Source organism: Delphinus delphis, chromosome 14 (assembly GCF_949987515.2).
Source record: "Delphinus delphis chromosome 14, mDelDel1.2, whole genome shotgun sequence".
Taxonomy (NCBI): domain Eukaryota; kingdom Metazoa; phylum Chordata; class Mammalia; order Artiodactyla; family Delphinidae; genus Delphinus; species Delphinus delphis.
Window position 1 is genome coordinate 32,792,630 of NC_082696.1, and position 25,588 is coordinate 32,818,217.

General features: G+C 34.7%; 1 protein-coding gene across 1 annotated transcript in view; it reads right to left on the reverse strand.

Moving 5' to 3' along the window:
• The window catches only part of LAMA2 (laminin subunit alpha 2), a 603,358-nt gene that overhangs the window by 195,978 nt on the left and 381,792 nt on the right, over positions 1–25,588 (reverse strand). The window contains exons 19-22 of the mRNA XM_060029982.1: positions 21,600–21,811; positions 16,636–16,742; positions 11,197–11,377; positions 8,209–8,345 (exon numbers count right to left, since the gene is read on the reverse strand). Of these exons, the coding sequence (XP_059885965.1) occupies positions 8,209–8,345; positions 11,197–11,377; positions 16,636–16,742; positions 21,600–21,811 (637 nt within the window). The remainder of the gene's footprint in view (positions 1–8,208; positions 8,346–11,196; positions 11,378–16,635; positions 16,743–21,599; positions 21,812–25,588) is intronic.

Below are 25,588 nucleotides of genomic sequence, written 5' to 3' on the forward strand. Positions count from 1 at the left end.
AAAATGTGATTATGTATTATACTACAAACATGGCTATAGTTTCCAAAGCATAGAACAAACAACCGCAATCCCCCCAAGTAACTCGTTCTTATAGAACATCAGATGCAGAATGAGAATTCAAAATAAGGATGACTGGGCTTCCCTGGTGGCGCAGTGGTTGGGAGTCCGCCTGCCGATGCAGGGGACACGGGTTCGTGCCCCGGTCCGGGAAGATCCCACATGCCGCGGAGCAGCTGGGTCTGTGAGCCATGGCTGCTGAGCCTGTGCGTCCGGAGCCTGTGCTCCACAACGGGAGAGGCCACAACAGTGAGAGGCCCGCGTACCGCAAAAAAAAAAAAAAACAACAAAATAAGGATGACTGACTTATTCCTTTAAATAACTTTTCCTTGACTCATTTAAACAAAACTGACCATAATCAGAAAGAGAAAATTATATGCTATGGAAACTATAATCATGCAATAACTTTAAAAATTGTTTTATGAGATAGAGATATTTAACTAAAATAGATGTCTTAGACTTTATTAACTAAAATAACTGTCTTTAGACTTTAACTAAAATATGAAATGTCTGCTACAAATTTATTATTATAAAACGAAAGTATTAATACTTAAAGACTAGTCAACAGTACAGATAGACATTGGGACCTTTCCAAATCAGGGAGTTTATTCAGGAAGTTATAGTAGAGAATAAAAAAGACCATTAACCATATGTTTAGACAGTACTATAGCCAACATGAAATGTAAATCATAATTAGATGTAATGTTTGTTTAGCAATAGAAGATTTATGCACTATTCCCCTGCCAGTGAAAGATGGCAGGCTTTGTATTCTAGTTCAATAAAAGCTCAGATGATGTGTGTGCTCACACCTCAGCACAGAGAAATTATCCATGACACAAAGGAATGAAAGCTATAAATCTCAAATCACTGTTCATTTAGATTATAATCATCCAAGATTTTTAAATAGTAGGATACATGCTTATAAATATTTGTGAGGGCTGTATGAAGTTTTTTGTAATTATTCATAATTATGAAGTGTCTAGCTATTCAGAAATTTAGATTTTTAACAGTGGTTCAAAGTAATCAAAATATTTCGATCGACTTCAGTCAACATAGTGTTTATTCAATGATAAGTAAATATAATGGAATCAAACATACAAATGCTTAAAAATAACTTGGTCTACATTCTATCCTGATTTACATCCTGAACATTAAGCATCAGCTTCAATTTCAGGAGTTTCATTAGAGTTTGGCCACATCATAGGATTTTGTAGATAACATGGAACCCTCTTAAGTTTATGTACAACTTATTCATGAGTCAAGCGATGGGGCAGATGCTTGGATTTGAGGTTGAAAATGCAAAATGTCAGTCATAGGAACTTAAAATGTTGTTCATACTCATCAAAAATCTTTGGAACTCTTGAGAAATTGTTTTGTTTCCAAAAATGTAGTTCTATGAACCTTCAAACTTAATATTGCTATTGGCAATAGAAAAATGAGCATCCTGTCCAGTTTTTAATTTAATCACATGTCTAACTGAAGTCATGTATCTGCACTTCCTTGAACAGTCACCAATATTCTTGTTTTCCTCTAGATCAGTGTATCTAGACGAATGTATTCAGATATTTTATCATATATGTAAGAATGGTTACAGAGTCTACATGTGTGCTGACTCAGTAGAAAATAATAGTTTACATCTCTATAGGGTACTACCATGGAGTCAAACAGGCCACACTTGGGCATTATGTTCCAGTATTTCTCAGTCCAATGTGATCAACTGGAATGGCTCTCACTAACATCAAAAATGCCCTTATTTATTGCTCTTAAATTTAATGGACACAGTTCAGCCCTAATCTTACTTGACCTTTGTGTTGCACTAGGCACTAAAGAATATTCCTTCTTTTTAAACAGTCTTAGTTTTTAGAGCACTTACTGGTTTATCTCCTCTCTTTTAATCTGTTAAACTATAAAACTAAAAACAAAACACATACAGAAATAAAAACCAAGAAATAACTGTTTTCAAACATTGGATAACAGGAAGCGAAGGACTGTGATTTTTGAGAGAAGGAAAACAAATGAGTTAGAACATAAAGGCAGTCTAGTCTGCAACCCAAAGAGGGGAAACCCAAATAAAGCCCAAAACTATAGCTGAATTGAGAAACAGCGTAGAGTTTGGAGAAGCTGAGGCAATTAGAATTTATGGAAGACAAGTAGAATATGTGTCCCAAAAGAAGGAAGTTAGAGAGAAAATTCCAGAGATATGCAGAAGGGTTCCCTTGAGTCGTTGGCTGAGTACTGATCTGTGCATGCATGGAATGAAATTCTACATGGTTGGAGAAAAAATAATTGGAAAGCCTGAGGCTGAAAAATTCCTAGGGTCCACAGAAAGCTTGGAATAATTCATATTCCCAATAGCCAGAGTGAACAGATAGTAATGCACTGGGTAGTGTTCTCAATGTATTTAGCACCTTAGTAGTAGGGCTAAGTGATTCCTAGATTAAAGGCTGCTCTGGACCTTCTCTAATAAAATTTAAAAGCAAGCATCAAAAGGATTCAAGTGATTGGTGAGTAACTAACCTGATAGCCAGGATAAAGTTCAACTCTCTTTAAAGGAATACAACAAAATCTAATGTGCAACAATGAAAAAATGTACAACATCTGGCATCCAAATAAAAATCACCAGTCACGCAAAGAAGCAAGAAAATATAGTTCATAACCAGGAAAAAAAATCAACCAGTAAGCATGATCTTGAAATAAAACAAATGATGGAATTAGCAAAAAACTACCTTACAAAAACCAATATTTATAAATATTATAAATAAATATTCTCAAGATAAATGAAAAATGTGAATATAAGGAGGAGAGAATGAAAGATATAAAAAGATACAAAAGGAAATTTAAAGATGAAAGATACATATTTGAAATGAAAAAAGACTAGCAACTGGATTAACAACAGATTAGATACTACAGAAGAAAAAAAATCAGTGAATTTGAACACCTAACAATAGATACTAACAAAAATGAAGAATATAGAAAAAAGAAGAATGAAAGAATAAACAGAATTTCAGTGAGCTGTGGGAAAATATCACGTGGTCCAACACATACATAATGAGTTCCAGAAGGAGACAATGGGGATGAAAAACAAACAAACAAAATTTTAAAGATATAATGGCTGGAAAATTTCCAACTTTGATGAAGTCTGCAATCCCACAGATTCAAGTCCAACTAACCCCCTGAGAAATGAATATAAGGTGACTACAAAAAGACAACATAATCAAATTGCTGAAAAACAGGATTTAGGATTATATACTCAGAAACAATAACTTTGACAAATGAAGGAAAAGTAGAGACTTCTTGGTAACAAAAATTGAAAGAATCATTGTCAGCAGACCTGAAATACTAGAAATAATAATAATAATAGAAATTTGGATGTATCCAAAGGAATAAAGAGCACTGGAATTGATATTTATATAGAAAAACAGAAAATAAGTTTTTTCTCCTTTTGAAAAAATAATTGATTATTTAAATCAAAATCATAAGATTATATTGTGGGATATATAATATATAGAAGTAAAACATATGACAACAATAGCATAAAGATAAGAAAGAAAATTAGAGGTTTACCCTTGCAAGTTTCTTATGTTAAATGTAAAGTGTTGAAACATTATTTTAAGGTACATTATGAAAAGTTAAAGATGTATATCCCTAGACAAAGACAAAAATATAAAATAAATAAGTAGAGCTAAGAAGTCAAAGTGAATATAAAACGTAATTATAAAAAATTACTCAGTCCAAAGTGAGGTAGAAAAAGAAGAAAAATGAAGGTAAGAGCAGATAGGGCAAATATAAAGCAAATAGCAAAATGTAGACTTAACCCATTCAGACTGATAATTGCATTAAGTGGAAATGATTTAAATACTTGAATTAAGAGGCGGAAGCATTAAGATGAACATTAAACTATTTTTAAAAAGAGATGGAATAAATGATAATGTTTAAAAATGTATACGACCACAAAAACACCAGTCAGAAGAAAGACAGAATAGCTATATGAATATGATAAAAAGTACACTTCAGAACAAGGAACATTATCATGGATAAACAGGGATGCTTCATAATGATAAAGGCATCAACTTTTCAAAAAGATAGATTCATCTTAAATGAGCATACACCTAATATCACTGCTACAAAATACATGAATCAAAACCCGAGAGAACTGAAAGAAGAAATAGATCACAGGTATAGCTCAACATCCTCAGGTATTGAGAAAACATGCAGACATAAAAATCATTAAAGATAATTGACTTTTATAGAAGATTTTATCCAACGGTGCCAGAACATAACACACCTTGTTTTCAAGGACACATGTTAATCAAAATGGATACGATTCTGAGACAAAAAACAAATCTCTATATATTCAAAAGGACTAAAAAATACAAATTACGTTTTCAGACCAATACAGAACTAGATGACAATAACAGAAAGAGATCTTGAAAACTCCCAAATATTTGCAAATTAAAGAACATACTTTTAAATAACCATTGGATTAAAAATAAAATAAGTAAGAATATTTTAAACAATGAAAATTGAGACACAACATATCAAAATGTATGGGATACAATTAAAGTAGTGCCTGGAAGGAAATTTATAATATGAATTGCTTATATTAGTAAAGAAGAAAGATCTCAAGTCAATAATCTAAGTTTTCACCTTAAGAAACATGAAACGCAAGGGCAAATTAACTTCAAAGTAAGAAAAAAAAAAGGGATGTTAAAATAAACCTTTGAAAACATTCCTCCATTCAGTTCATTTAATATGTTATCAAATTTATTGTTTTAAGGTGTTCAGATTATTCCCATATTATTCTTTTAATGTCTATAGGATCTATAGTTATGTCCCCTTCTTTATTCATCATTTTATTTGTTTCTTCTCTCTTTTTTTCTTGATCAATCTTCTTAGAGTATTGTCAACTTTATTAAACTTTCCAAAGAATCAGTTTTGGGCTTCACTGACTTTTTTCTAGAGTATTTTTATTTTCTATTTCATTGATTATGTAAACGCTTCAGAAATTATGTGATGGGAATACTTCCAAATCTATTTCATGAGGCTAGCAGTACCCCAATACCCAAACTGGAAAACAACACTACGAAAAATATAAACCAATATTCCTTATGAATGTAGATCCAAAAACCATTTACAAAATGCTAGCAAACATAATCTAAAATAATTCTAAAAGAATAATTCCCCATGATCAAGCAGAGTTTATCTGAGGATTACAAAGTTGGATCAACATTTGAAAATCAATCAATATGATTCACCATATTAAGAGCTTAAAAAGAAAAATCATATGATCATCTCAATAGCTGCAGAAATTCATTTGACAAAATTGAACACACATTCCTGATAAAAGTTCTTAGCAACCTAGGAACATGAGAGACATCCTAAAACTGATGAAGAGCATCTGTAAGTAAAATATAGCTAACATCATTCTTAATTATGTTTTAATTATAAAAGACTGAATGCTTTCTACTTAACAGAAGGAATGAGGCAAAGATGTTTGCTCCAACTTCTTCTAGTCAACAATTTACTGCAGTAGGTCAAGAAAATGAAATAAAACTTATATGGATTGGAGAGGAAGAAGTAAAACTCAATTTGCAGATGACACTATTGTCTAGATAAAAAATCCTAATGAATCTACCAAAAAGCAAGTAAATCTAATAAGCTTAGGAAGATTGCAGTATAGAAGGTTAATGTATAAAAATAATTGTATTTTTCTGTTCTAGTAACAAACAATTGCAAACTGAAATGGAACAAATAATAGCATTTGTATCAAAAATATGAAATACAACAGTAAATTTAATAATGCACATGCAAGTCTTGCACACCAAAACCTATAAAACATTGTTGAGGAAAATGATAAAGACTTAACTAAATGGAAAGTTATGCCATGTTCATACACTGGAAGATCTGATGTTCTTAAAATGTCAATTTTTCCCAAATTGACCTGTAGATTTAACATAATCCCAATGAAATCTTAGCAGGCTTTTTAGAAAGAAATTGGCAAGCTGAGTTGTCAATTTATATGGAAATGCAAAGGATTCAATGTAACCAAATGGTATGGGAAATGATGAACAAGGTTGGAGAGCTTATACCACCTAATTCCATTCCTTGCTAGAAAGCTACAGTGATCAAGATAGTGTGCTGTCAGCATAAGGATAGACATAAATCAATGAAACAGAATAGAGTCCAGAAATGTGTGAACGCATATATGGTCAGTTTATTTTGACAAACGAATCAAAGTAATTCAATGGGGAAAATAAGATAGCCTTTTCAACAATTGGTGTTGGAAAAATTGGACATCCAGAAAAAAAGTGAATTTTGACCTTTACTTTACACCGTATATAAAAATTAATATTGAAAATTGAACATGGACCCAAATTTAAGACATAAAACTGTAAAACTTCTTGAAGAAAACACAGGAGAGATACTTTAGACCTTTAAGAAATATAAATTGACTTCCTAGATGGACCATAAAAAGCATGAACCATGAAAGAAAAAGATAATAAACTAATTTTTATAAAAATTAAAGATACTTAGAGGAATTGAAAAGCAAGTCATATACTAGGAGAAAACAGTTGCAGAACTAGATGTATTAAAGGGCTAGTATCCTGAATATATAAAGAACTGTTTCAACTTATTACTAAGTAAACAAACAACCCCAAATAAAAATAGGCAAAAGATTTAAATAGGCATCCAGAAGATACATAACTGACAAAATACCAAAATTATTCCTAATATCATTGGACAAAAAAGAAAAGAAATGCAAATATATGAATACACACCCAACTGAATGCTTAAAATAAAAAAAAGACTTAGAATCTTGAGTACGGGCAGGGATGTGGAGCATTCTTGTGAAGAGGAATGAAAATGTGTCTACACACTTGCTTTTGACATTTATACACTAATGGTCACAGCAAAATTATTCATAACAGGACCAAACTGGAAATGACCCAAGTCATGGCATATCATACAATGAAAAATTATTAAACAAGAAAAAAGAACTACTGATAAAATATAACAGATGGATGAATTACAAAAGCATTGTACTAAGTAGAGGAAGCCAAACTAAAAATAATCCCCCAAAACAAACAAAAAACCCTCCAAAAAACAACATGGAATATGACTATATTTATATGAGTTTGTAGAAATGGCAAAAGTACAGTGATAGAATGAAAAGAGTAGTTTCCTGGTGCTGATTGGGCGCGGGGGGCAGGGGAAGTAGACTGCAATGGAGCACAAGGGTTGGTTATACAACTGTAATCATTGATCAAAACTCATCACTTTAAATAGGTGAATTGTATTTTATTTAATTAAAGTCTCACAAAAAGCTGACAAAAAGCCCCGAATTCATCACTTTTCCTTTTTGAACTTGCATCTCCTCCTATAATCTCTCTAGCAGTAAATGATACGATCACCTGTTGCAAAGCAAAACCTGGCAGGCATCCCTATGCCTTCTCTTTCTTACCCCCTAAATACATGAGTTCAGCAGGCCATATCAGTCTAGGAGTTCTATAACTTAGCTTGCCGCCTAAATGTTAGTGGATAATTGACTGGGGCCAAAATCTCTGTCAACTCTCACCAACGTTTCTGCAAAGGCCTTACAAGCAGCCTTCTACCCTGAGGCTGTATAGATTTCTCTAAATCTGAGTCTGGTCATACCACTTTCTATGGCCCACTCATGAAAAAAAAAAATGGGTAGTTTTCTAAGCTAAAGGTTGTTTATATGACTCTTCAGAATCCTCTCACCTACTTCCTGAAAACTGACACCTAGGTATAAGTTGGGAGAAATTCTTATGGATTTTTTGGCAAATTCTTTTAATTCATTCTTAATTTCCTTGTACTTTGCAGATATATTCATTGTGTGTAGGTATGAAGTTATAGATGTTTCCGGTTTTATTTTCAAATTTTTGGTTCTTTTTCCTCCTTTTTTTTTGGTAAGTATCATGGATGAAGCTACATAAATGTATATTTACTTTATCATCTTTCCCACAAGTAAAATGTAAGATACTGATCAATACCTGCAAGCATGCTATAGTGATAGTTCTGTATTGTTTTGTAATATAATATTGACTTTTGAAATGCCCGACTACTGAGGTCTACCAAAATAGAAATCCTTAAAAGACATTATGAGATGAAATAAAGCAATTCACTCACCTTACAGCCAGTGGTAATGCTGTGGCCCCAGGTGTTAGGTACACATTTAGAACATTTCTCTCCAATGGTATTGGGTGGGCAAATGCATCGACCAGTCTTTGGGTCACAATTATTACCCAGATGGGAACAGTCGCAAGCTTCACAGGTGAAAGGATAAAAAAGAAAAAAATAATTTGATATAAAGTGTTTGTGTTGTTTTTTTTGTGATTTGTGTCATCTTATTTGGTTAAAGATCCTTGAAAATGACTCACCTCATTCATCTTTTATATTATAGTACCGTGTATTTCAGAGGCGTTGTTCAATAAATATATACTGAATTTCATTTAATAATTTTAAAGGGTAAAACATTTTTGTTTTTCGATTAAGGATAAAAAGAACCGATGTATCAGATTCCCTGTTAACTGTATTCCCTTATATCTAGATACTATCAAGGTTACAATTCTGTTTCTATATTTATTTTAAGTTCATAACTAATGTTTCTGTGCTGTATAGATTAATATTTCCTTCCTGTTGATGACTCAGATTTGCAATAAAAACAATAAGCTTAATAAGCTTCCTAAATTCAGTATATCGTACATTTAATTAAAATGACATCAGGATATTTCAGTTGTACAAATATTTTTTAAATAGTTGAACTACAGAAATATATTTACATATAAAAATATTTTTTGAGTTTCATTTACCACCTGCATTATTTCTTTTCAATGGATTTTTCATTTTCCTAGCTATGACACTATATATGAAGAGTGCAAACATCCCTATCTATTGCACTTTCTCAAAGAATGCAAAAATAAGATCTGACGGAAAAAAAAAAGATTTGAGAAGATCTTCAAAGCCATTCAAGACAAGGCGTGCATGTCACTTATTAGCTATAGTTGACTCAGTTGCTGAGTATACCTTAGTGCAGCATTTCAAATCAAAAAAGTGAAAGAGAAAAATACCATCAAATACTCAGATTCAAATAGAAGACTAATGTTACGAGAAATCTTTAATTAGTTATATGATGATGAAATCTTTTTAAAAATACATTTAGTTTATTTGATTAAGTTCACTTTTCAAGGGATCACAATTATCATTGCTCACAGCAATGATATGAAATGTCATGTGAAAAATGTGTAGCACGATGCTTGACATAAATGTTAGCGGTTGTTTTTATTATTGTTGTTGTTGCTAATTTTAAGCCAAAGGATTTATTTTATATATACCCTTTATTAAGAAGAAAAATATTTTCACATTATGTTTAAACTTATGTGCTAAAGAATGTCTTGGGACAGTTACAATCTACTTGCAAGTAGAAATTCTCTAAGTAGTTCTTCAATGGAAGCACAACACTGAATAGGAAGACTTGAGTAATTAGCTAGTTTTCCCTACCAAAACAGAATGTTTATCACAATTGATAATACTAATAAACAAAAATGATGATGATGATGAACACTTACATAGCACTTTTAGTGCCAGGCATTTCTCTGAATCTTTTATAGCCATCAACTCAACTAATTCTTACAAAACCCCAGTGAGGTAGATACTATTATTTTCCTGACTTAATAGATGAATTTTGCAGAGGGACAGTGAGGCCAGGTCACTCAGTCAAGGTCATATAACTAGTTGCTGGTGGAGTCACTAAACAAATCCAAGCTCTTTGGTGAGAGTCATGCTCTCAACCATAATGCTACCCTGCCTGTCCTGTGCTATATTTTTTTTCTGTTCTGCTTCTCCAGGTTCGAATGCTACTAAGTTTGCATTTCTAAAATGTTATCACTGTTTCATAATTTAAAATAATTTTTTTGGTATTTATAATTTCTGGTAGTGGATATATTTGAATGTGTAGTACTTTTTCATCAATTCAGATTCAGTGAAAATGCTAGTGAGAGTTGTGTTTATAAAGAACAGAGTATATTTTAAAATGCAGCTCTATAAATTTTTTAGTATATACAGATATTGCCTTAGAGATCATACATAGATTCTTAGAGGATCTGTAATTATAATATTCAGAATAACTTATAATGGCTGAATTTATGATAAAACCTGTATACATCAGAAGTGGTTGAGAATATCTGAAAGGTATTGGCTTTTAAAAGAACTTTAAATATTATTCCTGCCACTTCTCACATAAATTTGCTACAGTAGTCAATAACAGTATCTTAAAATCTTGCCATGTATTTATTACGGTGCTGTGAGTGTAAGAGTACCATCAATGTTGCATCAGTGAGTTTAGTAAACAAGGGTAATATTCAACCTAGTGACTGTTGGAATAGGGGTCAATTCCAACTTAGTGGCATAAAATTAAGGCAAATGTTCAATCTTTACTTTCATCTGTAGTGTGCTAATTCCTATTTTCTTCATTCAGGATCTGTAGGAAGGCTGTGGCCGGACATAGGAGAACACTGCTTGAGGGAGCCATGGTTAAAAAACCTGGCTTGCAATTTCTCAGGAACTGACAAATATCTAGACCCAATCTATTTCTCTCTCAGAACATCACAGTTTTCAAGGCACCTGGAAGTAGATGAAAACATTTTTTTTTTTTTGTACCACAGAAAGATATTAACTTCCCTGATCCTTGTACCAATTTTGCAATAGGAAGAGTCAAAGTTGAACTGTATTAGCCTGCGAGTAATGTTTAAACTAAGGTAACATTCGCACCAGAAAAATTGAACATCTGACTTTCAAGCTGCAGTAGCCTTTGAGCGACTGGCTGAATAGAGGTCACAGAAGGGGAGGGAGACAGCAGAACTGGGACCTGCTGATGGATTTTTATTGCAAGCACAGTTATTTATAGGGCAGTGTTTCAAACTGCAATGTATTTCATCTAATTTATTTAAAATATATATATATATTAGGTTAAATATTATTTGCATTATATATCAATACTTGCTTGTTGTCAAAGTGTATTTCCCTTAACTTCTGGGAACCTTGTAGAACCAACTGTTACAAATGCTTAAACACCAAAAGCAGATAATGAATGCATGGAGCTTAGTCTCATTTACAGACCTGTGCATCCTCCTTCTTGAAAGTTGAAATAGCCGTGGGCACAGCGATCACATTTCTTTCCTGTTACTCCGGGCTGGCACCAACATTGACCACTCTCTTCGCAGTCAAATGATTTAGACCCAAAGGAATTGCAGTTGCAGGGAATACACCCCCTTGCTGATTGGAGGCCAAAGGTTTCAGGCTGGCATAGAAGAGGAAAGAGAAAAATTACATTTAAATCAATTAATTCACAATGGCACAAGATGCACGGTAAGATCAGGTGGGAAAAGAGGAGCCTGGGGTTATCCAGGTTCTTCAGTGATGTTATGACAACTGGGCTGTCATTTAATCTAATGGACCTTTTCTATAATGTCCAAGACAAAAGTTCAATTACTTTGAAATTCTACCAAGATTATTGGAAGAATTAGGGCACTATTATTGTCTGTTATATTTTCACCAGCGTTTCCCTACACCTCTCAAGATTCTAATGGAAATGTGGAAATAAGCGAGGGTGGCATTTCTATTTAATTAAAAATTTTTCTTGTTTCATTCCTAATAATCTGAATTGATTATTTTCAGATCTTATTAAGTCCTTTTACTTGGTAAATATGTTTTCAATATTATTGGCCAGCAGCCTAAAGTTAAAATAAATCTTTTTTTCCCTCTTATATTTGATGTAATTTTTGTCGTATATCCATAAATACTTCTAATCATCACTATAGGGCTCACATTATAAATATAACTCTTAGGTTATGCCTATACTGACAAAATAAGTGGTTTGACTGATATCTCGTTTGTTGGGTTTCATTCTAACGATCAAAACTGATTTGTGAGATCACATATCAAAGCACCAGATTAGGTTGAAAAAGGGAAACTTTCATCCTCTGATGAGTGATTCATATGCATATCTCTTATCTATTTATAACAAATAACCTTCCATGGTCAATCATTACTAGCTTTGGCTGACTTTCTGGAAATACATGTTATCAGACCTAGAGTGACTATGTTAGAAAATGCTGAATGGATTAAAAATCACTCCTATCAGAAAAATGAAAAGCACATATCCTACTTAAAGTATGTCAGGGCTGTCTTTTAAATAGAAGTTTGTCATATTATTATGATATTTTTATCTGGAAACTTAGTCTCAGTAATTACTTCTTTGTAAAACTAATTCCTATTTTGGAAAATTAGACTTAATAATTACTTCTTGGAAAAAATAAATCTTGCTATTTAATGTGAGCCACCCAAAGAGAAATGAAGACTCATTAGGTATTTTTGCCATTCTTGTTAACAATATTAAAAATAAGTCCTAGAAAACAAAATCACACTGAAAATTAGTTTCTTAAAATGACTGTTGCTAAGAATAGTTTTGTTTTTTAAATCTAAAATGGGTTATGTTTGATAATCATTTTAATCTTTATATTTCCTGCTGACTTTATTTTTATTTCTAGTTCTATTTCAGCTTTCATTATATAATTAAAGACGGAAGTGTGCATCACTTCTAACAAATGACCTAACACTTGATTTTGAAGTTAAATTAAGTTATAAGAAAAAATGAAAACATACAGTATTTTTATTCATAAAAAGCAATTCAATGTATCCTTCTAATACGTAATCAGAAATTAAGAAAATGGTTAAAGTACAAGCATGCCCATTACAATATTATTTATCACAGTGAGTAACTGTAGAGGCACTTAAATGTTCAATATTAGAGAAAAAGTTGAATAAATTAAATTGTGATACATTCATGTCATGAAATATATGCAATCATTAAAATCCTGTTTTTAAGAAGTTTTAATGATATGAATATATGTAGAATATAGCGTTAAGTAAAATTTTAAAAAGCAGAATACAAAATTATGTACACACTATAATTCTAATTACATATCCGTAAAGATACACATACCATTCAGACACACACTGATAGAAACATATATACATAGAAATAAAAGACTAGATTATATATTAAAATTTTAAAAAAAGTTTACTTCGCATTTGTCCTTATTTCCTAAATTTTCTTGACTTAGAATGTGAATTGTAGCGATATACTTTACATTCATCTTTATTTCCTAAGTTTGCTTTACTTAGCGTATCTATCTATCTTTAATGCATAAATCTATAAAATATTAAATAAACTTTCAAATCATTAGTTATTTTAAAAATTCCGAAGTTGATTATATGAAGAAATATATGAGAAGTAATGTCCCTATCATACTTTTCTAATATTTAACTAATGTAATTTTAAAGCCTAGGTTATACCAAAACAAATACTACAAAATTTCAGTAATAAAATTTTAATAAATTGGTGATCAAAAATTTATTTCACAGACCAGGGAAAACCCTGTAGGAAACAACTTTAAGGAACAAATATTCTTAGTCAGTAATTGAGACTAATGAGGTAAAACATATATGGAAGAAAGTGCCTGCCTAGTCTCAGTGGAGAGTTTGATGAGCTCCCATAAATTATTCTCATTTGGGGTAATAATAAAAACTATCACTTACGTATTGTACTTGCTATGTACCAAGCACTGTTCTAAAGCCCTTTAAAAATATGAATTCATTCAAAATCTCAAGGCAATCCTGGAAGATAGTTATTAGCAATAACTTTTTACAGAGTGGTGAAACTGAGGCATAGAAAGGTCAAGTAATTTGGTTACCAGCTAACCAATTGTGGAGTCAGCCAAATCAACTAGACTGGCTTCAGAGTCTGTGCTCTTAACTCTCACATATACTGCCTCAAAGGAAAAATGGTCTCAGGACAAAACACCACTCCATCATACATCAGTGCTGTAGGATATGTAGGAAAAGGGCATGTATCAGGGTTAAAATTCCGTTAAATTTATATTTTGGAGACATACTGATCAGTTATTGTCCTTTTCTTTCACTTTAAATGTATGCATTTATTTCTGAAAAACATAATCTCTTTTAAAACTTTCTTCATTTAATAACAATAGTAATAATAACAGTAATAATACCTAACATTTACTGAGAACTCTTCAGATGTGTGTCTTATGCACGCTTCTCATGACACCTGGAAACAGCCATGGAGGTGCCTGGATAGATCTCCCTGCAAGAGAGCCTGCAGTGGCAGCGTCGCTGATTGACAAGCCCCAGCTTCCACTCTTGGATCTAGTGGAGGAGCTCACAGCAAGTCACGCTTCTCCAAGTCAATGACTGGTACACTGAAATACTAGAATCTTCCTGCCCAATCCAAGATTCCTCCAATGGGCAAATTTTGCTGGGGCACTCCCTACTGGCCAGGCTAAGAATTTGAGATTTGGGCAGAATGCACCCAATGAGACTTTCCTACTCAATATTTCCTTCCCTCTCTCCTTTCACATGGTCAGACCCGCATTTCAGTAGAAGGCTCCCTGCATACTGCTCTCTCCTCCATCATCCTTCACTGGAGTTTTCCCCCAGTAAATCTCTTGGCATTTGCTTCTTGGAGGATCTGAGCCAACACAAACCCTATGAAGTAGGTCCTACTATAGATGAAAAAGCTGAATTACAGAAAGATTTAAGAAACTCTTTTACAGTTTACAGGCAGTGTTGGAGTTGGGATTTGATCTGAGGCAGTCTGATATCAAAAGTAGTTTTTTTTAAATGTCAATAAAGAGCCAAGAAATAAAACCATAAATTTGTTCTACTTCCTCCCCGCCTTCCTCCTACTCCATCTCCCTTTTCTATCCCCTACCCTTAGTTCTCCTGAGCTCTGATTCTACACTGGCAAGTCCTGTCTCCTGGTACTTTGCAACTTGGTCTTGGACCTATTCTTCCCTCCTTCCTCCTCTCTTCCTTTCTCCCCTCTCCCTTCCTAACTTCCTTCCTCCCAACATTTTTGTTTTGCCCTGTGAGAAGAGGGACCAAACTTCTGTAGTAGAAGACATGCTAACTTACTTTGTGTATGTTGTACATTTATAGTGTGTGAAAGTGCGTTTCTTGTGTTTGTTGTATACGTGAACAAAATTGTAATGTGGAAATGTAACAAAATCATTAATTATGATGAAAGGTCAGCCCAATGTCAGATCAATGGGCTAGATTTTCTTGGCTAGATCTCACTTTCTTTGCTAGATTTCCCTTCACTTATTCATTCATGTGTTCCCTTCATTTGCTCCAAATGATGCCCGAGGTTCCTTCCCCTTCTAAGATTATAGGTTCCTACTAATAAATTTTTCTTTGTTTTCTACATATCCATGATCAATTGAAACTTTTATGAACATATGAACTTGAATAGGCTTTAAAAAAGATATTGATAAAAAAAAGATATCGATAGCTATTTTTAAAAGGCAAGACTTCAATCAGGAATTGTCTAGTTTTCGCATTTGCAATTTGCACACTTAGCAACCTTTATTTGGTAAAATGGCACCAGAGCAGGTCAGCAGCAGCACATGGAACACAACATGCTGAGGCACGAACCATGCAGCGCCTCTGAGATTACCGGAGCTGGGGGTCGATAGGCTCCCCGAGGACATCCACTGGAGCTGCTGACACCCCACCTCTGGGGAGACCCCAGCACTGGCTGCGCTCTCTGTGGCTGCTCCTTCTGTCGGTGCACCTGCCTGCTGAGGGTGCATTGTTTCCCTACGAAGCCTGATTTACAGACACATCTTCCTGTGATATCACACTGTGGTGTCACAGAGCCAATGGGATTGCAGCCACAGGACACACAGAATCGCTTCTCTGGGTCCCACCACATAGTGGGCTTTAAAGGCCAACAGAAAAATAAAACAAAAACAACAAAAAAAGAGCACATAATATTATTCAAGAGATAGAAGCAAATGATATTTCCAAACTTCCTACAGACGGCCGGTTTGACACCTGAGAAATGCTTGGTTCTGCTTAACAGTGTTAATCACCAAAATATTACATATATATGTGAAGGAGACAGTGCAAATCCATGTCTTCTTATGGAGGAATCTCAGGTGCTCACCATACTGAAGGCAGGGCAATACATGCAGGAACAGAGAGCAACATATTTTGGTTTTTGTTTCATTTTAGCAAAATGGTATCTAAAAAAAATATTTTGATTTACTTCTCTACTGAAAACTTTTGTTGAGTAGAGTGCTCACTGGAACTTTTAACTGATGGAACTAGTACAAAGTGTTTGATAAGAGCAAAGGGTGTGACACTTTTTTTTTTTCTGCCAAAAACATAAAAGCAAAAGAAAGAATACATGACTCGTCATAGACTGGGATTCAATTTGTATGCTGTTTCAGAAGCATCTGAATTACAGTAAATATTACACAAATTTACTACCAAGGAAATATAGGTTGAGGGTCAAATGCTAGTGTATGGTAAATTTTGTTCTATTTTGAAAAAAACATTTCAATGATCACAGTAATTTTGTATGTACAATGAGATATTCCTGAACTTGTCTTTCAATATGCTCAGAAGTACATCAGTGAAAGCCAATGAGAAGTTTGAAGGAAGAAGTAATTATGGTCAGCTCCTACTTCTTACCTTACATTCATCACACTGCCGCCCCTGCACGTTAGGTTTGCATTCACACTGTCCCGTCTGAGCATGGCAAACCTCAGAGAAGGAGCCGTTGGCATTACAGAGGCAAGCTGCGAAGAGAAGAGAGATCTGTGATTGGGAAAAATGTTCTAATAGTCTTAATAGGCTTGTTAAATAGTAATATCCCCCAGGTGGTAACACTGGCCACAAAGTTTTAGAATAAAATGTTTTCTGATTGCTAGGGGTTCTGTTAAGCATTATATTATTTGATGTTTACACCCACTTTATAAGCTGTAGAGATATTTATGTAAAGCAACAGCACAGTCCCTGGCACATTCATATGCTGTGAAAATACTAATGTCACCATTAGTATTCAAATTCTGAGAATGAAGACACTGAATTTCCACGTAGCCATAACTCAAACAAGGCCACATGATTAGTAGGCGATATAGTTGAGTTCAGGTAAAAGGTTCTTTCCACCCGTCCTCCAGCTGTTTTGCTTCTTCACAGATACACTGGGGTAGCACCTAAAATATAATCTCAATATAAGTAATGCATACTGACTCTAGAGCTGAAATAATTTTGAGAAATTATCAAAATGAATAGCACCCATGGCATAATATTAATTCTAAAATTAATGAAGCAAAATTAATTAATTTTTTCCAATTTAATGATTATTTACAATATGCCAGTTTTTGTGTTAAGCTCAAAAAATGAGCTTGAGGGGAAATATATACATACCTTTAAGATTAGAAAAGTATGTAAGACTGTAGAACCAAGTAGACATTTTTCTAAAGAGGATATCAAAGTGGCCAACAAGCACATGAAAAGATGCTCAACATCACTACTCATCAGGGGAATGCAAATCAAAACCACAATGAGATATCACCTCACACCTGTTAAAATGGCTGTCATCAAGAAGACAAGAGACAACAAGTGGTGGTGGGAATGTGATGAAAAGGGAACGCTTATACACTGTTGGTGGGAGTGTAAACTGGTCCAACCACTATGGAAAACAATATGGATTTTCCTCAAAATGTTAAAAACAGATCCACCATACAATCCAGCAATCCCATTTCTGGATATATACCCAAACTAAATGAAAACAGTGTTTTGAAGAGATATATGCGCTCCCATGTTTACTGCAGCATTATTCACAATAGCCAAGATATGGAAACATCCTAACTGCCCATCAGTGGGTGAATGGATAAAAAGATGCGATGTATATACACAATGGAATATTACTCAGCCATGAGGAAGGAGGGTATCCTGCCATTTGGATGGACCTTGAGCACACTATGCTAAGTGAGATAAGTCAGATATAGAAAGACAAGTACTGTGCTTCCCTGGTGGCGCAGTGGTTGAGAATCTGCCTGCTAATGCAGGGGACACAGGTTCGAGCCCTGGTCTGGGAAGATCCCACATGCCGCGGAGCAACTAGGCCCGTGAGGCACAACTACTGAGCCTGTGCATCTGGAGTCTGTGCTCCACAACAAGAGAGTCCAAGACAGTGAGAGGCCTGCGTACCGCGATGAAGAGTGGCCTCCGCTTGCCACAACTAGAGAAAGCCCTCGCACAGCAACGAAGACCCAATGCAGCCAAAAATAAAAATAAATTAAAAAAAAAGAAAGACAAGTACTGTATGATATCACTTATATGCGGAATCTAAATAAGTCAAACTCATAAAAAAAAACAGTAAAATGATCGTTACCATAGGATGGAGAATGGGGGGATAAAATTATTGCTGTTTAGGGTAAAAAATTGCAACAAGTAGTTAATAAGCTATAGTGATCTAATGCACAGTATAATGAATATAGACAATATTGTACTACAAATTATGTAACAGGATAAATATTGCTACAATGGCAACCATGTTACAATATATAAATTTATTAAAGTAACATATTGTACACCTTAAATTTACATGTTATATGTCAAACATATTCAATAAAATGTATATAAGATAAAAACAACTTTTTCAAGTGTATTAGGAGTACAGCATTATAATTTTTAAACTGAGGAAGATATATACTATCCTCAGTTTATATACTATAAACCTTATTACTATGATAGTATATATTATATACTATCTCCAAAGATAGAAAATGTATTTGGTTTAAGTAACCTTTTGTCATTTTTATGTTACAAAGTTGTCTGATGTTATTCTGAAACATATAATAAATCAGCCTAAAAATTAAGAAGCTTTTTCACAAATAGAACAGTAATTAATGGTTCACTCTGTACTCCACAAGTGTATTTTTAATGGTACATATAATTGCATTGATACCAGAGTAAAAATGTGAGGGGGAGATGACATGGGAATTTAGACTATTCGTAGATGGTTTTTGTAAATTTTGTACAATATTTCATGTCTCTGAATACTTTGATTTGAGCACAACTTATAAATACATTATAAATAGCTACTCCATCAGCCTGCACTATTTTTCTGTTCATGGGGTGCTTTCCTAAAAACTGCTTGATTTTTCTTCCAATAGTTTGGTCTTCAGTGTCTGCTAACTTGATACTTGTTGGGTGGCCATTTAAAAACTTGTCCCAGCCAGTTATCTTACTCAGGTAATAGCCTACGGATAGTCTACAGCTGGTGTGTGAGAAGAGGCTGAAGAAAATATTTTCTTTAAATATCCATTTCATTTGGCTAATAGAATTGTTATATATACTTTTAATTTCTTCATATATTTCATATATATATATATGATACATCGATTTTAAAAATCTCAAATAATTTATAAATTAAAAGCCACTTTTTCTTAGAGTGGGGAATACAAGATTAAATTTACTAAAAAGTCATCTTAAAAATAACAAAAGCTGGGCTTCCCTGGTGGTGCAGTGGTTGAGAGTCCGCCTGCCGATGCAGGGGACACGGGTTCGTGCCCCGGTCCGGGAAGATCCCACGTGCCGCGGAGCGGCTGGGCCCGTGAGCCATGGCCGCTGAGCCTGCGCGTCCGGAGCCTGTGCTCCGCAACGGGAGAGGCCACAACAGTGAGAGGCCCGCATAATGCAAAAACAAAACAAAACAAAACAAAAAACAAAAGCAATATAGAATTTTAAGTGGCATTTTTAAATGAAATGTATGACACAGAAATATGTATATAAATTTAAAAAGCAAAATATATTTCTTAGTAGTGGTGTACTTTTCATGAACAGATCCAGAGGCAACTAAAATAATAGTTTATTATGAATTTTCTTTTTGTAAAGGTTTACTAACTATGCATAGAAGAGCTATTATATCTATGAAAAGTTAAAAATAGAAAATAAATGTGTTTTGGTATTTTTATATGCTAAAGAGCATTAAAAGCATAATTGTGTCTATACTTCATGGCAAGTGATATAAAAATTGGTGATGGTTCAAAAATGTTTTTATACCATATTCTTCTATGTGTTAAGACTTCATGCCACAGATCCTGAATTTACCACAATAAAAAGAGTGGAACTGTCTCTTCAACCTTATGGAGGGGGTTATTGGAAGATAGAAAATGAGGTCATTCAGCGAGTAACACAGCCTCAGAATTAGTGAGCATCTCTACCAAAGGAGCTACCATGTGTGAGTAGCCCATGCCCCAGGCAGCTCACTAGATACTCTCACATGCTAGATCCTTTAATCCTCATTGAAAATTAGGACGCTTTATGTAAATGAGGAAACTGAATCTCAGTGAGGTCAAACGTCTTGCCCAGCATCACACAGGTAGAAAGTGTAGACCCTAGATGATGAGTTTGAACTGGAGAATTTCTTAAGTTCCTTATGGTTTTACACAGATGCCATAAACCCACAGTGTTTAAAGGCGCTTCTGAGCCTGTTGGAAATTTTGCTTTAAAAACAATTGACAATTTACACGTGATATTAATAGCTGCAGACTGTCCCAGAGAGTGGTTTGTTTTTGATTCAATAAATTGTCATTTTTAAATGACAAAAAGCTGGCACTTATCTTCCAAACCTGTGAGGAGAAAGACACATTTCTTATTGAAATGGGGGACGGGACTAGCAGGTCTTTGGTGTTTACAGCGGAGATACTAACAGGCACAACATTTCCAGTGGTTTCTGTATTGTTGCAGGTCCTGGGACCCAACTGAATGATTGGAAGAGTCCCTTCTTAGATAACGAAGTCTGCAGAAGTGAATATTGAGCTGGTATCATAACCTGCTCTGCCTAAAGATTATCACAGCAGGTGAAGTTGATGATGGCAGTGTCCAGCAGTAACGTGGACTAACAAGGATGCTCGTTCCATTTAATTCTCCACAATGAAATCTCTCTTGCATAATATATTACCACTAATATAAATCATTTGTAAATTCTATGCAACACCAAAAAATACAGCTGAAGAGATCAAGATGAGGGTAGGAATGTATTGACTAATATGGATGAAGTCCTACAATAGCTAATTTGCAGAAGTAAAACACAGAAATAGCATTCTGTGAGTAGTCCTAAGGTTAATACCTCAACAGTTACAAATGCCAGTGTGTAAGAATATTGGCAGAATTTTACACCTGCTGTGAAATGCTAGAATGTAAAGTTTACATATGAAAGCATAACAGATTAATACCTACTGACAGGTACTAATGAAATAATACGGACTGATAAATTTATTTCAAGAAAATGGCTAGAAATGTAATAAACAATAAGGATAAATAGGGGCTACCTAATTTTCAGATTCTTCTTTCCTGTCATAGACAGAAACTTATTTAAAAATCTTCATCCCACGTGGAAACAGAGATATGTGTATCATTTGAAAAATGATACTTCAACAATGCAGCAGTTTTGAAAGGACTTAATCTATTAGCACAAAGAAATGTATTAGAATATTCAGACTCTGTGTATAGGCTGTGTATCTATCTATCTTACATGTATTACACATAATTTGCTACCCTCCAATCCCCACTCAAGAACTCATCAGTTACTTTGAGGTGCAATGCATCAATTCTGTCAGGGGCATCAATAGTTCAGGACTTACGCTGACAGTTCTTTGCATCAACTGCGTCTCCAAAATATCCATCAGCACAAAGCTCACAGTACCGGCCTGTTGTACCTGGCTTACATATCAGACAGGAGCCAGACAAGCTGTCACAGCTGCCAGGGATGGAGAAGTCAAGGTTGTCATTGCACTGGCATGGCTGACACGATCCTCCAGGTAGAGAAGGTTGTCCAAAATAGCCTTCTGCACACCTAAGGTGAAAAGTTGCATCAGTGAGTATTTGGGAGGAACTCATGAAACCCTTTGGGGGCAATGTTTATATATTTTTTCATTCTATCCCTCTCCCAGGATATGCTTTCCCTTTAAGCACTCCTTTTCTCAAATGCAAGGTGATTAAAAGAATGTTCTTCTGTTACTGCAGTGTAGATACAAGATGAAACCCTGCCAGCCCCACTAGTAATTAGATTTCAGCCAGAAAAAAAAAAACTTGTCACTGGCACTGAAGACGAGACCAAAGCATAATAAGAAACCTGCCACTGGCACTGCGGCAGGATCCAGGTCCACACTGGAAAGCCTTTGCAGGACAACACATATGTACGCAGCTGGCTGTTTCCTGTACACATATGTAAGGTTCACACGTTTCTGTTGCTGCAGCAAGAGCTTGTTGTGGGGAAGCAGCCTCACAAGGCAACTCAGTAGTGAGAATTCAGAGTTTATTAAATAGAAAATCGAAAGAGCCTCATCATTTGTGTGAGGGCCGTACGTCTGCCTTACTAATAGGCTTTTATACATTTGCACATCCATATGGAGGCAGGTTTCCACTGAAGAGTCTTTACTGAGTAGCAGGCCTGCTGCATATTATGGTAACATGACATAAGGCGAGGCTTAATGGTGCCCAGAACTCTTATTAGCAAACTCCAGTTCTTTTTTTTTTTTAAAGGACTAAACACTATTGTACATATTATTGGAAAAACAAAAGTTCATTTATTTGTGAGGCATGGGAGAGATTTTTTTCAATTATAGTATCAAATTTCCCTTTAACCACACCATTATGTTTTACAATGCTACTTAATGTTACAGATGCACAGACACACCTTTATAGGAAGTACTTATTTATATTCTACTCTGTTTTCTCTTTCAGTTACATTTGCTTATGCTTCATATTAAGCTCCACTTGCCAAAGGAGAAATGAAACAGTACATCTGAAGTCTTATGGTCAGGCTAGCCCTGTTTTCTGTGCCATCTTAGCAAAATAAAAAGTCCTTTACGGCAAGGGTCAAAATTGAAGGGGAATATATCTCAAAAGTACATTATGTTTATGCTCATCTACTTACAGATACGTAGAGAAAAATGCTCTCTACTCTAGAAAGAGAAATGGTTTAAATACAGTACATCGTATAAGGATACTTTAATGATATCATGATTGTGGGGCAAAGTCATTAATTTGGTAAGATACATTGATTAGTCTAAGTTTTCTAGAACATTTATAGGTACCATAATAATCTTGTAGAATTAACCTTTTATCATAATTTTTAATGAGATTACTAGTTTTAATTTTAACAAAATCTTTTATAAATTGTGAAAGTCATTGTATAAATATTGCTTGGACAAATACTGCCACCCACAAATATTAATTATTAATTCTCTGCTGTAAAAATGAACTAATATTTTAGTGCAAAAAATTCCTCCACAATCACTTCAGGAGTGGTAGTCAATAATGATAAGAAGAAAATCCTTTCGAATTTTAATCCGATTCTTCTTGCCTTACTTGATATTCAGAGCTCATGATCACACCCACATATATTCACATCTCATTTTGTTTACCATTAAGAGAGTGACTTTGCTCCACCAGAATAACAATATACAATGATCATTATCACAGATAACAAACCCCCATTATTTTCAGTTCACTTTCCTCAAAATGACTTACTGCCCTCAGGAGAGATGGCGCTATATAACAAGATCTTGTAATTTTTTTTTTTTAACGTAGATAGCAATTAAGTCCCAAATTCTCCCACAACAATAATTTAAAAAACCAACTCAATCCATGAGAAAATAATTACAATTAAATAGAATAACTGAAGAGGCATCTGTCTTTTACTTTTTGTTGTAGGACATGTAAGGAGACTTACTAAATATACATGATACATCATTCATATGGCACTTCACTGAAAGTAAGCATTCAGATTTTATTAGGGGTGTGCAGGTGTGTGTGTGTTTCTATACATAGAACAGTATTCTTAGAGACTTACAGAAATGTTTCAATAGAAATTTTTTTAATTAGTTTATTATTTATATATTTTTAAATTGTTTTATTTTTGGCTGCATCGGGTCTTAGTTGCGGCACATGGGATCTTCACTGAGGCGTGCGGGCTCTTCGTTGTGGTGCGCGGGTTTCTCTCTAGTTGTGGCGTGCAGGTTTTCTCTTCTCTAGTTGTGGCACACAGGCTCCAGAGCGCGTGGGTTCTATAGTTTGTGGCACATGGGCTCTAGCTGAGGCACGCAAGCTCAGTAGTTGTGGCACGTGGGCTTAGTTGCCCTGGGGCATGTGGGATCTTGGTTCCCTGACCAGGGAGCGAATCCCCATCGTCTGCATTGTAAGGCAGATTCTTTACCGCTGGACCACCAGGGAAGTCCCATCAATAGAAATTAAAAGGTAATTCTAGGGTCAGTGAATACAATACCGCTAATCATATAACTTGTATTAATAATAGCGTTTTATAGTCTGATCAAGTTGGATTCATCTAATTAACATTAGTGTAAATCACAGTCCTTTAGACCTTTCCAGCTTCTCAGACTTTCACTCTATCAAAACAAATTGTTAGTTGAAATCTAAAGTCCTCTCATTTTCATATGAAAGGCAAAAGGAAGACATTTGTAAACAGAGAGTTAATTGTATTTTTTTTTGCTAGAGATGGACCTTAACATGACAAAGTCCCTGTTCCTTTGCACATTTGCTAACTTTTTTTCAAATCGAATTGCAATATTTTAGAAAGAGATTCTTTAAATGTAGATAACACATGCAGTTACGTAAGATGACTTAGGAACAATATTAAAGGAAGATATATATATATATATATATATATATGTCTATCTATCTATCTATCTAAGTGAGAGTAAGACTGAGAGGGAGGGAGGGAGGGAGAGAGAGAGAGAGGAAATGGCAGTGGAGAGAAACAATAATGCAAAGAAGAAAGGAAATTGGTGAGACTTTTCTCTATTTCATTCTGCTCCATCATTTTTCAACAACTTTTGGCTAAAATCTTTGGTCTACGTTCTTCCTATCTATAGACTGAAAACAATGCTTCAGTCTCTCTAAGCAAGTTAGAAAAGCTCTTGCTTTTTTTCCCCTCCCACTCTTCCTTAAACATCTACTGAGCACTTGCACATGATACTAATATAAATAAGGAACAGCCTTTATACTACAGTCCATGGAGAAGAAAGATATAGAGTTAAACCTTGAACAACATGGGTTTGAACTGCGTGAGTCCACTTCTACACAGATTTTTGTCAATAAGTACTATAGTACTACGTGGTCCGAGGTTGGTTTAATGTGCGGATACCACACTGTGGATACAGAGGGCCAACTGTTTTCAACCACACAGGGGTCGGTGCCCCTAACTCCCATGTTTTTCTAGGGTCATCTATAGTTAAAAATGTAGCAGTGAACTATTAGAGATATGCAAATACTGTTAAAGAAGTATAGAAAAGGGCAACCAACTCGAGCTAGGATTCATCAAGGACCTTTTCAGGATGACAGAGCTGAATTTTAAGAGGTAGCAGAGTTGGTGTCAGGCAGAGGTGGGGGAAGGGCTGCAGTCTTCCAGGCAGAGGAAGCAGTATTGGCAAAGGCACAGGGGAGGGTGGTTGGAGTTTAAATGGGAATGGTTGTGGAACTGCACTGTATTCTTACTACCTCCCACTTGACTGAATCAGCTGAAGACTGAGGAATTATGCCTGCTTATATTGTGCCTTTCGGCAAATTAAAAAAAAAGATTCTCTCTGGGCAGATGCAGAAAAATGAACAG